This window comes from Toxotes jaculatrix, chromosome 9 (assembly GCF_017976425.1).
Source record: "Toxotes jaculatrix isolate fToxJac2 chromosome 9, fToxJac2.pri, whole genome shotgun sequence".
In the NCBI taxonomy this organism is placed as follows: domain Eukaryota; kingdom Metazoa; phylum Chordata; class Actinopteri; family Toxotidae; genus Toxotes; species Toxotes jaculatrix.
Genome location: NC_054402.1, coordinates 28,552,562 through 28,575,460, shown reverse-complemented (window position 1 = coordinate 28,575,460; position 22,899 = coordinate 28,552,562). Strand labels below are relative to the sequence as shown.

At 44.1% G+C, this 22,899-nt stretch overlaps 2 protein-coding genes across 3 annotated transcripts; both read right to left on the bottom strand.

Annotated features, from left to right (window-relative positions):
* Positions 1–738: 738 nt before the first annotated feature.
* LOC121186791 (Na(+)/H(+) exchange regulatory cofactor NHE-RF3-like) lies at positions 739–7,934 on the bottom strand. Its single transcript, XM_041045583.1, has 13 exons — positions 7,819–7,934; positions 7,167–7,258; positions 7,011–7,064; positions 5,485–5,512; positions 5,217–5,278; positions 4,886–5,097; positions 3,965–4,036; positions 3,187–3,319; positions 2,466–2,602; positions 2,168–2,375; positions 1,281–1,477; positions 1,036–1,185; positions 739–845 (listed from the first exon to the last, which is right to left on the bottom strand). The coding sequence occupies exons 1-13, from the start codon at positions 7,932–7,934 to the stop codon at positions 813–815; spliced, it is 1,494 nt and encodes a 497-aa protein (XP_040901517.1). The 3' UTR covers positions 739–812.
* A 964-nt stretch (positions 7,935–8,898) lies between these two features.
* Positions 8,899–22,474, bottom strand: nlrx1 (NLR family member X1). 2 transcript variants are annotated; one of them, XM_041045640.1, is made up of 12 exons: positions 22,325–22,474; positions 20,638–20,691; positions 18,546–18,658; positions 16,512–16,902; positions 15,587–15,818; positions 14,238–15,399; positions 13,965–14,148; positions 13,728–13,823; positions 12,821–12,907; positions 11,418–11,669; positions 10,433–10,637; positions 8,899–9,999 (listed from the first exon to the last, which is right to left on the bottom strand). In XM_041045640.1, the coding sequence occupies exons 2-12, from the start codon at positions 20,652–20,654 to the stop codon at positions 9,850–9,852; spliced, it is 2,889 nt and encodes a 962-aa protein (XP_040901574.1). In that variant the 5' UTR covers positions 20,655–20,691; positions 22,325–22,474; the 3' UTR covers positions 8,899–9,849. The 2 variants fall into 2 exon arrangements, with proteins under 2 accessions (XP_040901574.1, XP_040901575.1); XM_041045641.1 differs by lacking the exon at positions 12,821–12,907.
* Positions 22,475–22,899: the final 425 nt, after the last annotated feature.

Genomic DNA, 22,899 nt, shown 5'->3' with positions numbered 1-22,899 from the left:
GTTGGTGAAAGTTGCGAGAGCTACTTTGTAGAAATGTTCCAGTGCTTGACAATCACAGACCTGCCAATGAGAACCCTGCTGAGGATGCCACAGAGGAAGAGAGACAGGAGACATCATAACTCTCCCAACAGTAGGTCACGTACAATTAACCTCTGACCTCAGTGCTTTTCTGTCCAGACTGTTGACTGGTGTTAACTTGTTACGAGGAGAACATCAAAGTATCTACAACGATTTACAAACGAATCAAGGGGGGAGTGTGAGGGAAATTCCAACTACAACAATGTGTTTTCTAATGATATCATGGTCTTAACTGTATGAACAGGTGTGTCACATGCGACACAAGTGATGTGATGGTGTTTAAGTTGGTGTTAAACATAGAAACAAAGAAACTCATGATAAAGGAGTTTGGCCTGCCTCCTGTGTTTGTGTGTTCTGACTTAGAATGTTGGAGTTTAGAAGATAATTTGTCATGACCACCACAAATTGGAGAAATAAAATGGATCAAAATTAGTCACAAAAACATTTAGTATGAATGAATACACCCAGACACACTGTACTTTACAGTGTATCACATTACAGTGAATCAGCATTACAAACAAAGTCTTTTAAAATGCATGCGTCTCAGAAAAACATGCTTGGTCCCAGTGGACAGTTACACAGCGGTGATCTTGGTGAATTATAACAATGTCGTCCCACAGTGTCTGTGATCTCAGCCCGCTGTGATCATTGTGATCAAATCATTGGTTTCCTTAAAGCTGAGCTCCTCATCTTCCTCTGTGTGCCGATGGTCATCTGTATTCTGTTTATTCCCGTCACAAGAAAGCATCACATGTTCCCCCTGACAGCTGAGAAACATAAAACAGATAGTCACAATAACCATGAAATCATCATTCATGTTGTGATACTTACAAAACATTTTATCATCATCTGTTAGTACTTTTGCAAACATTTGTTCTGCACATGTTCTCACTCTTGTATATAGTCTCAGTTTTCAACTGTGTGTGTCTGTGCATAGCATTAAACAGCTCCACATACTGATCCTGAGTGATCTTGGACACAGTGTGTGTGGAGATCAGAGCCTGTCTCCACTGTGGGACGTGTCAGATGTCCATTTGTTTCCCGAGAGTGCTGCATGTCATCTTGGAGTGTACGTACTTCATGGAACAACAGGGGAGAAACACCTAACTGCAGGAGAACGACAGAGACAACTGAGATAACTGAGACAACTGAGACAACTGTCTGTCTGAGTTCATCAGACATGTGGATCTGACTGTACGTACCGCTCTGTAAAAGTCTCGTCCTGTTATGGATACAGAGGTGAGGATGACTTGATCGCCGCTCTGTCGAATCTTTAAGACAATGTCCTCATGCTCCATGGATTCAACAGGTTCCCCATTGACAGCTAGAAGCAGGTCTCCATCCTCCATCCCTGCCCCCTCAGCTGGACTTCCCACATCTACCTCCCTCAGCACATGAACTGGGTCATAGCAGGTTTGGACAGGAAGGAGAAATAAATTCACTTAAAATCAGCGGATTATTACTGAAGGAAAAGTTGAAGGAAAGTGTTACAGCATTGTAACACTTACCACCATAGCCTATGAATGCCATTAAAATGGCGTCACAATCAGCCCCACGAGTGGCCTGTTTTCTGAACTCTTCTGGTTTGTTTGGGAACTCTTTGTGGACTTTCTGAACTTTTGCTAAGTTCTTTACAGCCCCTTTGGACTCTTGTGGACTTTTGTTTTGGTTGTTGTTTTGGTTTAGTCGGTTCCTGTTTGAGTCATGTTACTCTCGTTTGGTTTTCTTGTGTTTGTTGCTATTTCCTGTTTTATTTTGAAACCCTGACCCTACCGTATCTGTCTTGTGTCTACTTCCTGTCTTCGTCCAGTTTCCCACCTTTGGGATTGTTTGTCCCGCCCTAATTGGATTCACCTGTTGCTCATGACCCGTGTCTATATTAGTCTCATTGTTCCTCTGTCTCCTTGTCAGTTTTTCTATGTCTCTACCTGTGTTCATGTTGTGGCATCTCTGTTTTACTTTTTTTTTTTTTTTTTTTTTTACCTTTTTTAAGTGTTTTAGTTTTGTTCCTGGGTCAGATTCTTATCTGGCTCTACCAGATGAGTGTGTGTCTGTGTATGTCATGTTTCAGGTCATGTCAGTGTCTCACCTATCCTCCGAGAGCCTGCCAGCCTCTCTTGTCTCAGCAGGAAGCCGTAACCATCGCGTCCTTTGGTCAGGTGCATGGTCTTGGCAGTGTGGGGGAGGCTGCAGCACTCTGCCACCACAGGCAGGATGGGCATCTTCCTCCTGATGTAAGAAGCCTCACTCTCTCTGTCAATGACCAGCACGGTCACCGAGTCCCCGCCCCTCTTCACCTGAGAACCAAACACACTGCAGAAGTCACACCTAGGTTCAGGCTAATGAAGCAGACGGGTCAGACGTGACTGAGGAGACTGGACTCGTACAGTTTTGCTGAGAGTAGAGTGTGTGAGCGTTGACACCGGGATTCCGTTGATCCAGATCAGTCTGTCTCCAGTGCAGACACCAACTCTCTCTGCTGGACCATCAGTCACTGTGCTCACCACGTACTGACCCTTCTGACCTGGTGACACGCCCATACTGTTCTCATCATCATCATCATCATCATCATCGTGGTATAAAGCTGTTGTACTTTATAACAAGATAAACCAGTGTTTCTGTCAGCTGTAGAGTTATGAGGTGAAATTCTTAAGTGGAGAACAATGGCACAAGGTGCTAAAGGAGCAGTTCAACATTTTAGGTAGGACAAGAAGATGGATCTCAGTCTCAGTCTGTGTGTCAGTACAGAGATGGTGTCAGGCTGCTCTTAGCCTAGCTTAGCACGAAGACTGGAAGCAGGGGCAAACAGCTAGCCTGCCTGTGTTCAAAGTTCAAAAACACTTTCAGGATAATGTATCTGGCAACCTGCACTGTTGGAGAGGAAGTAAAGAACAGAGTGAGTACAGAGTGAGCCATTAGTAACTCAGGGTATAGTATCACCTTTAGCACCGAGACCTTTTCATGCAGAGTGAACATCGGTGTAAGGAAGTGAATCATTAATGATCAGTAGCTAATCACATTATCCACTAACATAAGAACTGTTAGCCCACAGAGAAGCTGTAAATGAATAGTTAACACTGTGTCAAACAGTGACACCAGTGTCTGTACCTTCCACTGACATAATGGTCATCCCCAGGCCATGCACAGGCTGTCTCCTGATGTGACACAGTCTGGGTCTGGACCAGTGGTCCCCTTTGGAGGCATTGGCCAGCATCCTCAGGTCCACACCTATAGACACTGCCTGGAGAAGAGACATATGATCAGGACGACTGAATCAGTCTGGAAATCAAACTTTTGTCACATGCAGCTAATGAAAAGTCTTGTAATGGGGCCACATGTTGATTCCCAGTGGTGTGTCGCTGCTACTAGACTGAACACGATGTGTTCCACTGGCATTGTTGTGTTTGTCATTTGTCAAGTTATATGTTAAATATGTACTGATGTTTTTCCACCAATGAGATTCCTAACTCACATTGTTATGACCCTGGCTCTTGTATATTGGGTATATATGTCTGTAAAAATCCTTACCAGTCAAGACATGGTGTGTGCCATGGCAGAGACTCAGGATCAGAATCTGCTACAAGACTAACGCACCATCAGTCACGCTGCACTGATGCTGTTGCTAGTGTTATAACTTTATTCATGGCTGCAAATCACTGATGTTTTCCAATCATGCTTTAAACATGTGCTGGCCCACTGACACACCTAAATAAAACAGAACCATCTGTCTGCAGTGAAAGCAGCCTGTGGTCCTCACCATGTGGGGTGGAAGGCAGTGATGGCAGAGATAGTAATGCAGTGTTTATCCTCATACATCCATCCACCCATTATCCATACCCCTCTTAAGGCTCAGCCTATCTCGTGCCGCCCTCATCCTCATACATACCTGTTCATACTCTGCTCTCCTCAACACCAGGAGAAACAGGTGTAAGCCACATGACTGGATCTTCCTGACCACCTGGCAGGTAAACACATAGACACAAATACAATGAGTCAATACACCCTGTTTCATGACGAACGCCTGTGAGGCCCAGTTCCTTCACAATGGTCCACCTCACATGATAGGGAGAGGACACATGAGATGAGTCTGTTCTGTCAACATGAAACCAGTGAACAGTGTGATTTAAAGAAGCCTGAGGGTGTTTGCTTGTGTTGCCTACATAACAGTCTGTTGCTTCCGTAATGTGTAGTGGTGTGTGTGTCACACAAAGCCCTAAGATCACTTTAGTAACAGAAGAGGTCTGAATAACAACAGACACTGATGGTTTTCTTTCAAAAAACATGGGACATTTGGAGTAAGAGAACAAATTAAATGGGACCCAGACAGTCTTCCTGTAGCCATGTCCACACACACCCTCTGATTCGTCACTAGAGCCATCAGCTCTATTAACCAGTGATCTCATGTTGCCAGTGATAATAGAAATCCATGGAAAAATCTGTGTCCGTGGATGGTGTGAAAAGAAACTCTAAGAATTAAAATATTAAGTGCTAACTAAAGTGACTGTGTATATATATATCACTGAATCCTGGCTTTTTTTTTTTTTTTTTTTTTACTGGCTGTTTTGTCTTTAAACTTATTGCTGGATTATCACTTGTACCGAGTTCATGTCATATGTGATGGACAGTAGAGATGATAAAGAGTAAAGAGTTAACAGTGTCCTCATGGTTGTGTGACCACAGAGTCTGTCACATGAGGATTAAAGCAAAAACAACACGAAGGCTGAGGTGAACATTATTGTACCCACTGTGACTCTAGTGTGACCTGAATGCAGCAAAGCACTGGAATCATTCAATTCAGCACACTGACCCTGTAGAAGTCCGTGTCACCCACGTATTCCTCATTGACCTCCAGGACTCTGTCTCCGTCTTTGAGGCCGCTGTGCTCTGCAGGACTCCACGCCTCCACATCTCTGATCTCAAAGCCCAGGCAGCTCTGGTCCATCCGCAGGTAGAAGCCGAAGCTCTGTCCCTCCAGGCGCTTCAGCTGGCACAGTCTTGGCACCGGGCTCCGATCTGGCTCTGCACACAGGGTTAGGTAAAAGATCGTCAAAGGCGAGGGGACACTGGTCCCTGACCTGACCTGATTTATAAAGAGAAGGTTTAACAGGTTGTTTATGTGCATGTGAGTCAAATGTCACCAGGATCATCGGCGATGACCAGAGCTGGATTATCAATCCCTTCCTTTGGATTAAAGGTGAAACTGAAGAAAGGAGAAATGAAAAATGGACAGAGTCAGTGTGAGAGTTGTGGCTCTGCAAAATTCACTGTCATATAAAAAACTATCATTCTCCACTAAATGTCTACTAAAGGTATTGCTTTCTCCTTGTGTGTGTGCGTGTGTGCGCGTGTGTGTTGTCACCATGAGGTATGGTCCTTTAAAGACAGTGTGTCTACAGCTGAACTCACCGTGGGAATTCCATGGCATCCTGGCAGCCTGTGGGAGACACAGTGACACAATGAGAAACTTGCTGGCCACACACTCAGGTAAGCTCAAACGTATGGTTTCTCAGTGAACAACAGTTTATGTACAGTGTGCTCAGAGAATGCAGGTTAGTGCAGGTTACTGTGTGATTTCTTAGGAAAGAAAACATTGCATTCACACATCAAGAATCACTAAACAAAACGAATCTGTTCCTGGGTCAGCTCTACGTGCCCACATCTACACTTAAAACCAAAGAGACCACAGCCTGAGATTATGGCATAAGATCACAGTTTCCTTTTAGCATTTTTTCTTCTTTTTTTTTCTGTCCAAGAGAATGCCATCCACAACTGATTAACCAAGTGAACAATCTCCCATGGCTCTGTCCCTCCTGTCTCTGTTTGTCCTGCATTCAAGAGAAGAGTCTACTGACAGAGAGAGAGAGAGAGGCATTCTCAGGTAAGGGTAAGTGAATTTTATCTTTCTTTCAGCAGCAAATATACTGAAAGAGGAGCACCTGGCTGCGTGTCTGTGAATATGGATCAGTGGACCAGCACCTGAGGCGCCTCCATACACTCAGGTTTGGGAGCTCTTCTTTGAAAAACCTGACAGACAGGGCCATCTCTGTTCACACTAAGGAGTGTTTTATTCTTCATTGTCTTTGCTTTGTCTTATTCTTCCCACGTGGGTGGGTGGAGGGGGCTTGGATCTGTGAATTCTATTTGATTAAATTAATAGAAATATGAATTAAATCAAAAATATTGCATTAAAGGTCACATGGACTTGTTATTTGTCACGTGTAGCAGATTAGTTTTGTGCCCTTTCCACCAGCTACCACCTCAGAGATAAAAGCGTGAGCTCAGCTTATTGTGTCAAAGTGCAAACTGAATGTCAAACAGCTGATTTGTATTAGACATACAAGACAAAGCAACAGTGAGGAGACCTGGGAATCTGACCTTCCAATTAATATACCTCCTGAGCCACAGCCACCCACAAATAAACTACACTATGTGTGCAGATGATGATGCAGGATCAGAACCTGAGTACCTGTTACTTCTCACCACTGGTGCTCCAGTGAGCAGTTCATATCAGGGTGCAGAGGCCCCCAGCAGGCACACACAAGAGCCAGCAGCTATGTATCCGCACAAGAATCTTCAAAATCAACACAGTGATGAAGTGCTGTAAGTCTCTGTGTAGAACTGTAAAATCCTTCGTGTTAGTGATGAGGACTGTGGACGTGCTGTGTTTGACGAGCAGTCATGTGTGATAGCATGTGTATGAACAAAACAGACCCAACAGTTTCCTAAACCATTAAAAGAAGCAGCAGGAGCACAGACTTAAACCTTCAAACACAGCACAAAGTTAGCAGCGACTTACCACCACAGCCAGAAAAGCCTTCTCCACACGTGACTTATGTCGGCACAAAGCAGCATGGGAGATTACATGTACATTTGTATAGTCAAATCATGGAAAGTCATAAGTTTGTGAACAGAAAGGAACAGAAAGAGCCTACCTCGACCTGTGGACGAGATCATGGAGTGTGTGTGTCCCTGCTCAGACTGAGACGCTGGAACGGACAAGGTTCACAACAACTAGAGACAATAAAAGAGTCCATCAGCAGGTAAGACGGTGACTCCTTTCTCCACAGCCGTTTGGGTTAAACATTTACTCAGTGTTGGAGAGAGGCTGTGTGCTGAGTGAGACCACACTGTTATAATGTACCCTCTGAAGGCTTGCTCCACTGGCCAGCTGTCCTCACATCTGGAATCAGACCAGCATGCATCACACAGTGTCTCGGACCAGTAGAGGGGCCTCCAGGACTTCACCCAGGCAACACATGAAAATGCCTCCTATCTTTTTTTATTACTTAAAATATTAATAATTTATAATTAAATTATTGCTCAACACATCTGATTTCATTCACTGAGAGACAGAAAAACAACTTCACAGATAGAAAAGAAGGCTGTGTTGTAGTGGTCTCAGAGGACGAGGAGCAGTTCCTAAACCACTTCTCAGGAGGGGAGGGAGTGGGGGGGGGGGGGGGGGGGGGGCAAGGCCAGACGCTTTGAGGAGGCAAGAAATACCAGCACAGTGGATGACTGGAAAAAGGTCCAGTTTACTCATGAATCCCAGTTTGAGATTCGTGGCAGTAACAGAAGTAGTCACATCCTTTACTTAAACGTATCAGTGCACCAATGTAAACATACTCCATTACAAGTCCCACTTGAGTAAAAGCACATTATTAGCGGTGCAAGTAAAAAGTAGCATCAAATGAAAACACTCAAGTACAAGTACTTCAGAACTGTACTTAAATACAGTACTTGAGTACGTGGTTCCTCTCCACCACTGGATTTATCTTGTGACCCTTTGGAGGGCCCTGACTGTCCAGTGGTTTTCGGCAGAGCAGCTCCAGCAGTAGCTCTGTGTGACGTCCCATGTGGACTCTGTGTAGTTACTTCCTGCCTTATTTTGAAATGACTTACCTCAGGTGTCCACTGCTGGATTTACTTCCTGCCGTGGAGGGGTTTTTTTTTGTGTCACTTTGTATTTTCAGCCTTGTCTTTCCTCCTGTCAGTGTCCACAGTGTCATGTTATGGTCCTGTGTGCTTTTTCTCTGGATTCCTCGAGTCTACCTGTTTTACCTGGCTTCGGGACTCTGGACTTGTTTGCCTCTTTGGAGTGCCTTGTCTTGTTTCCATCCTTGTCTGCCTTTGTTTCTTTTTCTGTTAATAAACCACTGAAGCGCAGAAACTCGGCCTCAGGCGTCTGTATTTGGGTCCCTGTGTTCCTCTTTCCTCTGCTGAAGAACTGATGACTCAGGATAAGTCTGTTTCCTGAACAGACTCACTTTACATTTGACCGTTTAAATACATTTTTAGTTTTTTAACAGACGTCTTCCAATGATGCTGCTATGGATAGGACATGTGCTGTTTCCTAATCACTCTCATCTTCTATTCCATCAAGGAATTTCAGTTTGTCCACTGCTTGGTTTATGACCTAGTAGCTGTAACACTAAGACAGTTATCTCACCTTACAAATATGTTTTTAACACTAACTTTTATTTATCATTTAACCTTGAACAAACTGATCTAACACATTTATTCAAATTAAATTTGACTTCATATGACTGTGTTCAATTATTAATAAACATCTGATGTCTTTGGCTTAATACTCTTTGCAACAAAACATTTAATGCAACAGCTTTAAATTATAATCCACCAATATAACAGCACAGGTCAGCTTTTCTTTTCATTTACACACATGTGCAGATCATCATGCAACTGTCTCTACTGAGACAGATCCACCCTTAATGAAAACAACCAAACGGAGATGATATCAATAGAAATGTTTCCATACCACAGTTAAAAATTTCCTCTGAACAAAGAATAAGGAAACAACAGTCAGGCTGTAACTGGACATTTAATGCCAGGTTTTGGTACTTTCTTACTTTTCAACAGGTGTCAGTACCCAAAAAAAAAAAAACAACTACTGTTGAGGTCGAACACTCGTCACACGTCTACAACCTACACACACTACAGGAGCACTGCTGGTGTTAAAGTACGGCAGATGAGAAGCAGAGGAAGACAAATCTGAACAACAGTGTAAACACAGAAAACATTTCATTTCTTAAATCAACCCATCCATGGAAAAAAAAAAAAAACAAACAAAACATATGGCTTTGCATAGATGTGGCTCCAAATAACACAATTTGACAAGCACACTGAACAAATAACTTCTCTGCTGTCCTAATGGTGGTGGTGGGGTTTCACTGGCTCCATCCTCAGTTTAACAGTAAGGAAAAGTCTCTGCTGCTCCTCCACAGACCTTTCAGACTCACCACCCAAGAGGTTCTACGATAGAGCCAGTATCCAGCTGCATTATGGGAAGTGTACGATTCAGTGTTTTTGGGATAGACCCATGATAACAGTCAGGAAACCACAGTCTCTGCTTTTTCCTCTTTGTCTTTTTTAAAAAATGGAAAGCCAGATGCCTTCAGTTACTGAATGCTGGTAGTGCTTTCCTATTTCACAGTAGCATTCAAGTTACACTGTTCTTTCATCTATATATCATTTCAAGCCCTGTTTAATATTACTCTAATACTCTGGCAAGGAATTTGCTGCGGCCTCTTATTTATGGCACTGCTGTGTTTTCAAGTATTCCTTTCTGTTCATTGTTATATAGAAAATGATGAACATGGACATGATTCATTTGTTGGCTGAGCTGTCAGCTGACAGTCACACAGTGCAGCGGTCTCACAGTCTGATCTTCCTGGCCGTTACATTAAGTGTGGTTCTGGTTCTCTGAGCTGAGGGAGTGTTGAAGAAGCAAAGCCACCTCTGGCTTTTTCGCGATTACTTTATGTATCCAGTGGACGGAGGTAGAGTGTCCTTCTCCAGCATCTGCAGAGTCTGTCGGACTCCCCTCTCTACCCTGCGGAAGTGCAGCCTCTTCCAGAGGCTCGGCTGCTGCTGACGGCCCCACTCCAGATCCCTGAGGAAGACCTGCACAGAGAGGGGACTGGGTGACTGCCACAGGCCAATGAGGTTTCATCATTAGCAAAAAAAAAAAAATCCAGGCCCCTAAAATCCGCATGTACAGTGAGTCTGTCTGTTCTGCTGTTTGTGGGAACAGCTCAGCTACTGCTGTCAGAAATCTGCAGAGTCAGCACAACTGTTTTTTCCTACACAATTAGAAAACATGAACGCAGCTGCCAAAGATGTGCCCTCAGAGCAGAGCTGCACTGTGACACACACAAAAAGAGAAAGAGCTCCTGCGTTTACTGCTGTTGATTACTTTTTGCTATGATTGGTGGTTTTGTGTTCTGTGTGTTCATGCTGTTGTTGTGTTACTCTGAGGCAGCAGGTCAAACATGTACTCAGATGTACAGAGAGGACGGCTCCAGAATGGGTTCTGTCTGTTCCTGTAAGTGCGTACCTTAAGCTGCTGCATGACACGTTGACGGTCCCAGGACGAGGCGTTCTCCCGTATCACTTTAAGGATGGGGTGCCAGTCCTCGGAGATGTCTGAGCCTTCGGTGACCGAAGCCAGGACCTTGACCCGCCGGTCGCTGCGGCTCCTGGGAGCACCTCGGACGTACAGGGACTGCTTGCCCACATCACTGAGAGGGTTCAGATATAAGCTACACAAAGACAGACACTGCATCAGCACAGAAACTTACTGAGATATGTACATTTACACATGTGGACAGCTAACATGGACAAAGCTGTCTGTGCAGTCTGGATCTAACTCTCTGTCACTGTGATTGTAAAATGTTTCGGGTGACTCTCCAGGCTCATGGAGGCCCTGCTCCTACATCTACTTCCCTTTAACAGCAGAGCAAGCAAATTTTACTTTGTCAAATATATCTAACATAGTAATATTTACCACTTACCATATACATTTACTAAAATAATGTTTATCCTAAATATATCTGAAGGTATTTATGCTTATTCCCACCTGCTTATCACATTTATCCATACAGATGTTCTCACAGATAGACAAGCTTCAATCACAGAGTCTTCAGTCATTTTGGATTTTGTACATCAATTTTCATTATACAAACACATATTTGAGGCCTTTAGTGTTGAAACTTTGAAATTTTAAGGTTGAACCTCTGTTCAAAGTAGTAAGTATTTCGATTCGATACCACAACTGGGCACGTGTGACATATCAGCTCTATAGCACCACCTAATGACTTTTATTTTTGAGGTGCTACAGATGCTTGACAACTCACGAAACTTGGCACATGCATCAGAAGTGGCGTAACTTGATACCTGCTATGGGTCTTGGGCATGAGTGTGGTAAAACTGCCTGAGGCCCCTCCATAGAACATTTTAAAGTCTAATTCTGAATGATGAGTCATTCTGAATGATTCTACCTGAATATGCACAGCTGTGGATGTAATAAAAAGTTCATTTACTGCACAGTGTGTATGCTGGGGTGCTCTCTGCAGGCGTCCACCAGTGCCAGGGCTGCATTGTCTCCGATGTTGTTATAGGCCACGTTGAGCTCCTGGAGCCCCGTGTGTTGCTGGAGCCTCTGAGCCAGCTCCAGGGCCCCCTGGTCCCCCAGCCCAGTGTGCATCAGGGACAGGTGCGTCAGGTGCTGGTTCTCTGGCAGGGCCTCCAGCAGGGTGCAGGCTCCAGATTCCAGCAGAGGGTTGTCACACAGTCTGGAGAACACATTAGAATAATGAGACATTTCTGGTCTTCTACTCATGATGTTGTATAATGTCTACTGTGGCTTTGTGGGAGCTTCCATGTTGCATTATGGGAAAATGCAGGATCTCAGTATTTTGGGACATGACGCATACTGAGGACTTACAGTCAGAGCATTTCAGTCTCAGCTGCTTTAAGTTTTACTTGTTTTCTCTTCTTAATCTGTTTCTCACAAGCCCCCAAACTTTATGCAGGCTGAACAACACATTTCTGGGATTGACAAAGTCTGCATTATAATTATTATTGTTATTATTATTGTTATTATTATTATTAATATTATTGTTGTTGTTGTTGTTGTTATTGTTATTATTGACAATGGTTATGTTGCACTTTTGTAACATAACCAATTTCCCCATTGTGGGACTAATAAAGGTATATCTTATCTTATCTTATCTTATCTTATAACCACTTAGTGATTTACACATTTATTGGTTACATCATTAATGTATTGCCTTGTTTAAATTAATTTAAAGTACAAACACACTGGTTAAACCTGCTGGTTTGTGATAATCATACAATGCTTGATCACAACATCAACCAAAATATTAAGGACGTTAAGATTGTGATCATTACCTAACTTTGTCAGGGGTCCTTCAGTCAAAATATAGTTTGAAGACATTTATTACCTCAGTTGATCTTGTACTTCTACAGGACATGATCCACAATACATTTTCTTTAATCAAAGGACCACAAGCGAACCAATAAAGGACAAACCTGGGGCCAGGAAGCATTCCAGCATGGGAGCATGTATTGCTCTATGTGGTCACAAGCAAAATATGATGCTGTATAGACTGTACTTGATGCAGTGGGAAGTGGGTGGGAAGAACCAGAGACAAGGGGGACCTATGGCTTGTTTTAGCCCCAGGGGTCATTCAGGCTGCACTGAACAGGCTACAAGTTAAAGCGTGTCCTAAGTGCCTGTCTATTCTCATTTTTGAAAAATGTCAGACTCAGTCTCACAGAGCAGAGCTGCTGGGAACGTCCTGTGTATAATTCACTGAAATGTGAAGTTCCAAATGAAAAGACAGCAGCACGGTACAGAGAGGAGTCCTTCGGATACAAGGGTCTAAAAAACATTAAGAAGTGAAGGAAACTGTTGTCTTACTGTAGAGATCTAATAGAACTCTTGGGGTCTAGGAGCAGATCTCTCAGGAGGATGCAGGACTCAGGACCCAGGTTGTTAAACTGCAGACTGAAAACAGCAGTGACAGGCAGACACAACAATCACAACACACACACACACAAAGCATACACATGCAGAACAAGCATGGGAGTCACCCCGTCCATTATCGTGAACAAATCTCATGTGCAGAGGTGACTGATAAGGGGGCCTAAGGCAGACAGAGTTGAGTTTTACAGCTCTCATTACGTGGACGGTCAGTTCAGCTCTCTGAGTGATTCTGCAGAAAGTGTGAACTTAATGGCTTTTGTGGTTTTTCTGATTCGGGTAGTTAAAAATTGCAAGTCAGCTCTGTCTGAGGAAATGGACACATCAGCCATCACAGAGGTGATGTATCTACATTAGTAACAAGAAATACCACAGATAGGTGTGAGGTAATTTACTAACAATGTCTCAGTGACATACACATTTGACAGCAGACAGCATTGACAAGTTGCATGTAAAGAACAACTGAATCCTTCTCAGACACATCTCCATGCTCTCAGATCAACTACGCCATGGCTCTCAAATATAAGGCAGATCAAGCATCATGCCATGTTAAATTCAACACAATAAAAGAATTTACAGTTTATATACCTGCCTTCAGTTAAGCTACATTTACCTGGAAAGGCAGTAATAAGACGGGGCATGACTCATCACTTCAGATCAGCAGCAGGACCTGATCTTGTGTGCAGTTTGTGTCTCACTGGATTTACCATCTGGATTTGATCTTTGTGACCTTCGTGTATTTCCTCAGCTGTGGTTCAGTGAATACTAGGAAATATAATGAGCTATAGAAACATCTAACTTCTTATAACTGGAACAGCAGAAACCACGTCACTCAAAAACTCACTTGATGTTGTGTGTGTGTCTGAAGGCAGGCCGCAGCATCTGAAGCATGTCATTATTCAGGAGACAGGAGGACAGGTCCAGTTCGTCAAGGTGATAACTGCAAGAGGACACCAAGACAGAGTTGAAAAAATCTGCTACAAGATTTAAGACACTGCTTCTTTGCATTTCACATACAGAGGCACTGATCCACTCTGATTTCACTATAATGACTAAAACGTATGTTCTTAACATACATTACCTTGCAGGCGTGCATGAGAGGACAGAACTCAGTACGAAGCATTTGAGTGACGTCATACGAATGTTGTTGAGCCGGATGGTTCTGAATGAGGCTAGAATCCCTGCAGTCAGTCTGGGGTTCTGAAACTCATACAGAAGAACCAGCAGATCCATCATCTCCTCTGGTGGTTGAGGCTTGCCAAGCCCTAGGATTGAAAAAGAAAGAATCTTTGTCCATCCATCTTTCTGTCTATATATAGTATATATGTATAGAAGAGTGAAAATAACACGTTACCCCTGATAAGGTGCTTCCTGAGGGCACCTGTGATCTGGGCCACGGTGGTGCTTTGAATGCTGCACCCAAGCTGCTGGAGAACGACACGGTTACCATAATGCAACAGTCCACCCATGAAGATAGGGTAGAGCTCAAAAGGCTGGCCTTCACTGTGCTGCTGTGGCTGGGGTCCTTGGACTCCCAGGAGGTTTTGCTCCACCTGATCCAGCACGTCCTCGTTGTAGCTGTCCTCTTTGCGGAACATCTCGGCTGCCATGGTTTTGGCTATGCTGCCTTTGTTGTAGCTACTGATTTTCTCATAGAACTTTGGGAAAAGCTTGAGGAGGTTGAACACAGCAAATATTCGGAGGGGGATGAACTTCGACAGAATGTTGAAGAGGGCATTGACGTCCTCGCCTACCTGACCAATGGCTGCAGACACCTGCTTGGTCAGCTTCTCCAGAGCTGATTTGTTCTCGCCTAGAACCACGTAGAGAGCCGCCATGTACTCCTGCATGGCTGGGACAGCAAATACATATCGCCTCTGATCATTCTCGCCTAGAGCTTCTGGTATATGCCTTCCACTTTCCACACACGGAGCCAGAAAGAAGTCTAGCACATCAGTCCGGAACACGGCCAACTGACGTAGCTCCTCATCCGTCTTGGTCTTCCCTCCAATCCACTGCTCCAGCTCCTTCTCTGAGAATGATGTTCGTTTGTACATCACACCGTCAAACGCCAGCTTACCGACCGTGCGGACTACATATAACATCAGAGAATTTTGGTGCTCCTGAGCGGGTGCATTTGTCCCCGTCCCAAGCACCTCGCCCCCGAAGTTGAGCCTCAGAAAACTGGTGTATATGCCAGTCAGCGTGCGGATGGGTGCGTTGGTGTCGGTGAAATGGAGGAAGTGTAAGGTAGCGCATGTAAGCCAGCAGTAGGAGGGCAGGAAGCAGGCTGCAGCCAGCTGGCTTTCTCTCTGAAGGTGCAGGTAAAGCAGCTCTATTAGTTCCTGGCTCTCATGGCCACGTGCAGTCTCCGAGCTCTGCTGCAGCAGGCGGCTGGCGAAGTATGCCCTCTGGCGGTCTGGGTCACTGAAGCCGCAAACCTGTGCATAGCGTCCCACATACTTCTGAGGGACACGTTCCAGGGCAGACAGTCTGGTGGTAACCAAGATGCTGGCCTGGGAAACATACAGCAGACAACTTCACAACCACCAGTAACAGAAAACAGGAACTAGAAACATAAAAATAACAAAATAAAGATGTGGCGTGACTATTTCCTAACAACAGATGACAGTCTAACACAGGTTTCAGAGACAGAGATGATTAAGTTTAAAAACACTGCAGTGATGGTTGATTGTCCCTAACCTCAGGCAGGAGGTACTTCCTCAGCAGGTTCACCACCACTACATCTGGATGCAGCGCCTCATTAGGATCACTGCAGAGCTCCGTGGATCCAATCCGGAAGTCCAGTTTCATCTTCTCCATCCCGTTGAAGAGGAAGAGCACGTCCTTGGCCTGGTTTCCCTCCCCACTCAACAGGGGGTGTTTTTTCAGGTGGAGGTACTTCCGGCTCACCAGGTCCCTCAAGGAAGCCACCCTGTGTGGGAGGGGTTTTGTTCACTTAGATCTCAGGTGGACAGCTCTCTAACTACGTCAGTTCACACCTAGCATTAGAAGGACATCAGAATGTGTCCACATGCGGCTTAAGAGACCATTTGTGATCGGGTCTCACTTCCCTGATCTGTATGCAAATGTTTCTGTGTGCATGTGGGTTCTGACTAAGAACGTTGAAAATATACACTTGCACAACAACAGGGTGTGTGTCTGGAGGAGCTTAAGAAACATGTCTGAGATGTTCAAGTGACCCCTCCTGCCCTGTGGATGGACGCACATTCATCCTGGAACAGACCCCCTCCCATCAGCATAGACAGGTTTCATCATAGGATAAAGGTGATCACTCAGAACAGCTTTGTATTGATTTATAGTGACTCCCTCCCTCTAAGAGGACAAGTGGAACCAAACCATGTCAGCAAAACGCCCCCTACAGCACAACATAGCCCCCCAGATCCCCTCACTGTAGGGGTCATTCAGGCCTGTACTGTTCTCACGGACTGGTCCACTAATGGAGAACATGGTGAAGCACAACTCAATGACCATATGACTGTTTTTTAACCTCAGCTGATCTTGATGCATTAGAATGTGTTGATTGGCTCTGATGCACTGATCCTGGGGGAAATGGCTGATAAGACACGACTCCATATGATATGAGTTACAGAGAGAGACATCTTACTTCGACAGCTGGCTGAGGTCCTCACAAGAGAAAGGCACCAGCAGCTTGAAGTGGGTCAGGGTTTTCCCAGTGCACCAGTCCAGTACCAGCTTTCGGACCACTGTACTTTTCCCTGATCCCACAGCCCCGTACAGCAGCACATTGAGCCCCCGACCCTCACTGCAGGCATCAGTGGGCTCAAACAGCTGTTCCACAGTCATAGAGAGGTTGGAGAGACTCCGGGTTTGGAGAGGAGTGGTGAGGAGTCCTGCCCTCTCTTCAGCCTTTCTTTCCAGGATCAGAGGATCCACATGCATGGTCTCTGGGCTGAAGTAACCTCCAAACTGTCTCTCCTCCGGAGGAAGGTGGCTGAACCACAGGAAGAGCTTCCTCTTGTGGATCTGGATGGGGTCTATGGTGAGAGAGACAAAAGGGGTGTATTTACACACTGAGTGCATGTACCTACCCTAAATCCTTAAACACAATGCTCTAAATCAAAGAAGAAGAGTGACTGATATCCTGACTTACAGTCCCTGATATAGGTCAAGCTCCAAAAACACTTCATAGTCATTAGATTAGATTAAATTTTCACTCCCTGGTAAACACCACCATCTTTCAAACTCCACGCCCTCAGACTGTAATGAAGGCTTTCTGTTAGAAATTTATACTCTCTGAGCCCAAAATGGGAAACCCATGATGACATTCTGATCCCAACCAGACTGCTTTGCTTAACTTTACTCTTAGTTAACACTTGTTTACTAAATAGGATCAATCTGCCTCTATTAACAGTCTCTGTACCACAGTCCTTTAAAGTAACTGGAGTTAAACCTCTTCTTAAAAAGCTGATTCTTGATCCAGGTCTTTCAGCCAACTACAGACCTGTATCTAACCCTCCACATCCTGTTACAGAAACTGGAACGTTTAACTGGCATCAAAGGAAGGGTAAGGGTTACTTCTAAGTTGACTCCTTATTATCTGCCCCAACAAGTCTCTACAGACTGTGCAGCTGATCCAAAATGCTGCAGGACGAGTCCTGACAGGAACCAGGAACAGAGATCACACCTGTATTTTCTCTGCATTGGCTCCCTGTAAAATCCAGAAAATAATTTAAAATCCTGCTCCTCACCTACAAAGCCCTCAATGGTCAGACATCATTATATCTAAAGGAGCTCATAGTTCCCTGTTACCCGACTAGAACACTGTGCGTCCAGAATACAGGCTTACTTGTGGTTCCTGGAGTCTCCAAAAGTAGAATAGGAGGCAGAGCCCTTAGCTTTCAGGCTCCTCTACTGAGGAACCATCTACCAGTTTGGGTCTGGGAGGCAGACCCCCTCTCCATGTTTAAGATGAGGCTGAAAACTTTCCTCTTTGATAAAGCTTATAGTTAGAGCTTGAATAGATGAAGTACTCAGAGCTTCCTCCAAGGTCTCCTACTGTACTGAAGCCCTCAGCTGTTAGCTGCTTTGGATAAAAGCATCTGCAGGTGTCAGCAAATGAATCACTTGAAACTACAGCAGCAGACATGACTGATTACAACAGTGACTGATGATAACAAGAGAACAACTGCTGCTGTTTTTAAGACTATTTTCACTACTCTCGTGTAGCTGCAACTACTAATGTTACTTCCTCTGACTACTACTATTTGTGCCAACTCATTTTAAAAAAATATTTTAAATCAGAGAGCAGAAAACCTTCTTTACAAACTAGAGGTGTGGAGTTTGTGAACACTTACCAGGCAGGGAGGGTCTAATCAAAGTGTATGATCCAGTCCATACTACAAAATAAAAGGTAGGATCTCTGTGCCTCTACTGCAGATTGTTCCCATTCTTTTTAATCCGAAATATTATGGGATTGGGTTCTACGTTGCTGGACTGCCCTTTTAAGAACAACTAATGTTTCCACTGCTGCTGATTTAAATATACACTATGGTCACTTTCAGCACTGTTCTACAACCTTTGACTGATTGCTACAGCTCAAGGGGGATGAAGCTGTTTGGAAATAAACACTGTATTTTGATCCTGTTGCTTGTAAACAGTATGTTGCTGTGACTGTCACCTGGTTCTGAAGTTGTGGAGCAGAAGGTCCTGAAGTGAAAGCCAGTGGCTGGGCAGAGAGTAACATTCACGCTCCTCTTCCAGCTCCATATCGTGAGCAGCTGACTCACCTGTCTGAAAACACAACACACCGCACAGACTGGGTTCAGTCAACATTGCCCGTAGTCTTCTCAGAATGTAAATTCACAGAAGTGAGTTCACTTTAATCTGACAGTCAACAACTCCTCTCACAATGTGGGTCAGTCAAGCTGATCCTCCTTCACAGGGTGGTTTAATGGAAGACAACAGATGCTGTTAGGCTGTTTGCAGGCTGCAGCAGGTACATACCTCTAAGGCACTGACATTTCTGAAAGGCTAACGATAATGCCCTAGGTAATGACACTAGGACTTGTCTAATGCTGTTCTGGAAAATTCATACACAAGACTGGCCCTGCAGGTTACTGAGAACCTCTTTGAATGGCAGCATACGGACTACAGTGGGATTATGAACACATGTGCCTCTTTCTCAGAAAGCACCCAGCATTTCTTTAGAAAATAAAAGGAAGCTAATATTCCACATGTACCTGCTTCCTTTTTTACTACCTTTGATTGTACTGTTTTAACATTAATAGTTGTTTAGTGGTATAAAACACTTTACTCATCTGTCAGACCTGCTGACAGATTCACTTTTCAGAAACATGCATCTCAGAGTGTTACTCTGTGAGAGCTGCCATTTATATTGGACTTTTGAGAGCACGTAGGAACAATTATAGGAGAGTATTATTATATTATGCTCATCAGAATTACAATCAAACATCATGATAGACAAGTCCTGCTGGCACTAGGCCTATCTCAAGACTTTGCACAACAAGCAGGTGTAGATAACAGATCAGTGGATAAGTGACATGGCTTTCTTTTCCACACAGTGGTGACTGAATGTTTATGATGTGTATCACAGTAACATGAGCAACGTCCACAATTACTGGCTCCATTTACTTTGGCAAAACAAGTCTTGATAGTCTTCAGTGTTTTTGGAGGTCAGTTTGTGCAGTGCTGGATTTTCTAATCATTTCCTTGTACTGTGGGTGTGTCACGCAGCTCAGTTACAGGTAACTGAACCATCCAGGACCAACCAGGGTGGGTTCATTCTGAACAGGGGAAGGACTAGCACCAGACAAGACAAGACAAAACCGGGAGCTCATATTATATGTTTGGTTTTGATATTTTTGACCATATTCATATTTTTAAGGCTATATTTATTTTCTTTGCAACCTATATTTGAAACATGTTTTCTCTTTACCTTTTAATATTTTAGATACTTATATTTTATATTTTGTTACATGCTCAATTGAAAATCTGAACAAAGGTTCTAAATAAAAACAACAAAAAAATAATCATATGAGTGAGTATCTTTTATTTTGTTGAGTGTGTAATTCAAAATCTGATCAGAAACAGGTCTTTCCATGTGGTCACTTCGTATAAAGTATTTATTCATTCCATTTACAGAAAAGGCGTTTGGTTTAGTCAGCCCTGAAACATATGTGTGCATACACTATAATGGAAAATAAGGTCATCAGACTCAGATGACAGCCTGCTGTGAGGAAAAGGACACCTCGTATGTGCACACTCCTCCACACCACCAACATCAGGGCTGAGTGTGCTCAGGGGTGTGGTCTCCTGCGCCTGTAACTATACCCAAAAAGTATGTCACATGACACTGTGAAGCAACGCTAAGTGTCCATCACTCTGTAACTCAAATTTAACGAACTCTGACCTGTTAGCACGGAAACAACGTTCCCACCTGAGGAAGGTTGTTACTGGAACATTAGCTCAAATTTTTCTGTCATCCCACGCGCTACTAAGTAACAGTGTCTGAGGCAAAGCAGCCAGAGAGAACTGCTGCAAAGTAGAGGTGTCACCTCCTCCTCAAAACACCCATCAACTCCCAAATGTCTGACCTGTGTTCAGTCACAGCTACAGATTAAGTCATCCAGCTGTAGGAGAGGTCTGACTCCGGGAAGACACAAGAGAACTGTTTCATATTCATATACTTCTCATTCTCTGTCATCAGACTCACATTTGAGCCTCAGTATTAGTAACAGTTTGTCACCGACCTGTGTAGTGAGCTCATTCTTCTGTTCTGCAGCCTCTGTCTGTCAGGGAGTGTCCTGTGAAGAACAGTTAGGACACAGAGTCAGGCAACTGGAGCAACTTACAGGTACAGGTGTGGAGTTTTTGACCACTGCTTGCATCATGGAGCGATGTTTTGTTTTTGTATTTGTGTCTCATGAACACTACGATGCACAAGGACATGTAAGAGCAAGCAGTAAGATGATGAACATGTTGCCAATAATCTGTAAAAATGGAGGAAGACTGCTAAGTAACACAGTGTGTTTTGGAGAAACATAAACAGAAAACTCCACATGGTGAGTCTAATAATTTCAACAAAAAATGAAGAAATAGCTGGCTTCCATTTGTAAAGTCGGACGGTCACTGTCAGTGTTAGGTTGGTCTATTCGTCCAACTCTGTGGTCAAGATAAAGACGTATCAATAAAAATCAAAAAGTAGCCTACGTCAGCACCTGTGCCGACGGCATCACAGCGATAGATCCAGCTTGTACTGCATGAACGGACTAACAGAGCGACCGGTGTCTGCCGAGCCAAGGTCTCGACTGGTACTTGATGTTAACAGTTTGTTTTCATTTTCCTTTCTATATTTTGATTTTTTTTTTTTCTCTTTCAGTTTCTCAAGCTGCACGAGGCTTATTTCATTTATTAGTCTGATGTTTAGGAGCAGAAAAAAAGCTGAGTGGACTGGAGTTGGTACACTCTCATTCATGAGCTCCCTCAGTCTCATTTTGGTCCACTCAGTGGAGTCTGCTGAGTCACTGGTCCGGTTTGGGGTTTGGCTTAATATCAAAGTTTGAAAAATGGTACATTGTCCCAACCCTACTCCAGTCCACTGTAGACTGTATACACAGGCTGGTATGGGGGAGCAGATCAGTCCCTACTGTTCTGGCATTACAGATACTTTGTCTTGTTCCGAGAACTAATACTCTGGTCAACAGGACTGATACCAAAGAAGTGGATCACACCAAGGACACATGAAGACTTGTGTTAATGCTGCAGTATTTGCATTTCTGTAAACCTATCAATGACAGAAGAGGGTAGTGATGCCGGTTGTTGGATGGACAGCCACGTCTGATCTAAATCCAGTGGGAAGCAGATCACCTATCCGTCCCCAGTCTGCCACAGTAAGGGCAGACTCAATTATATGTCCTCACAGACTCGAACATCTGCAGACACCATGGATGCACTGTCCTTCTTGTTGTATTTTCTCCGCTTGGTGCAGACCATGTGCAGCTGGTGCCCTTGTAGAGTAGTGGTCAGAGTAGTGGCAAACTGGTGATCCTCTGATGACCCTACTCAACTTTTGCATTCTCGCGGATGTAAAAAGTACAACACCAGCCTAAGGCTGCAGTGTTAGGCCTCAATTATACTCCCTTGCATTCTTGTGCAGCTGACAGCTGAGGACACCACGAACACACAGTTGTTTCTACCACTTTCTATTGTGCTTGGACTATAAAGATTAGCACCCTTGTAGAATAAGGGTCGTCAATCAAAATCTCCCATACAGCCGCTGATTATGACATTTACGTCACTCAGAACCGCGCTTCCGGAGTATACATAAGACTTAACGGTACCGTATGGTCACGTACTGTGTCAGTGTCCCCGGACACTGTCACAGCACTGACACAGTACAGGGGGGAAGCGGGGAACAGTTTCGAATCCCAGTCTTACCGTGCTGGGTCCCTGTCCTGTGTGAGCTGAACTCCCTTCACTGTCCATTCACTGTGCGTTGTTCCTCTCTTCTACTACTGCATGTCTGCGCTGGTGAATCAACAGTGTGAGACAGACCAGTGTCCTCTGTCAGCTGTCCACACTGTGTTCCGCTACACAGGCGGGAAACTCACGAGCGACTGTTTCACAATAAAAGAGGAATCTCTGTGAACCCAGAGCGCCTAGACTGACAGCTAGACTTTCACTTCATAAAGCCATTGAAGCAGGAAGTGACACTAACAGAGTGCATACAATGACGTATGTCTCAGTAACGGTGAGCATCAAATACTAATAAGCAGTACTGAAAGCTGTTATTTTAGAGAATGAGCTGTGGAGTCTACCACTGTATTGTCAGTGTACAGTTCAAGTGCTGTTAATGTGTATTGCCCATTTTACCACACATGAATGTTGTAAAATATATCCTATGCTCTGTGAAAGCATACATTGCATGTATATTTTAACTATGTATAATGTCGTAATATTATCAGCCACAAGCTTAAAACCAATGAATGTTGTCGTGGCTGAATGGTATGCGT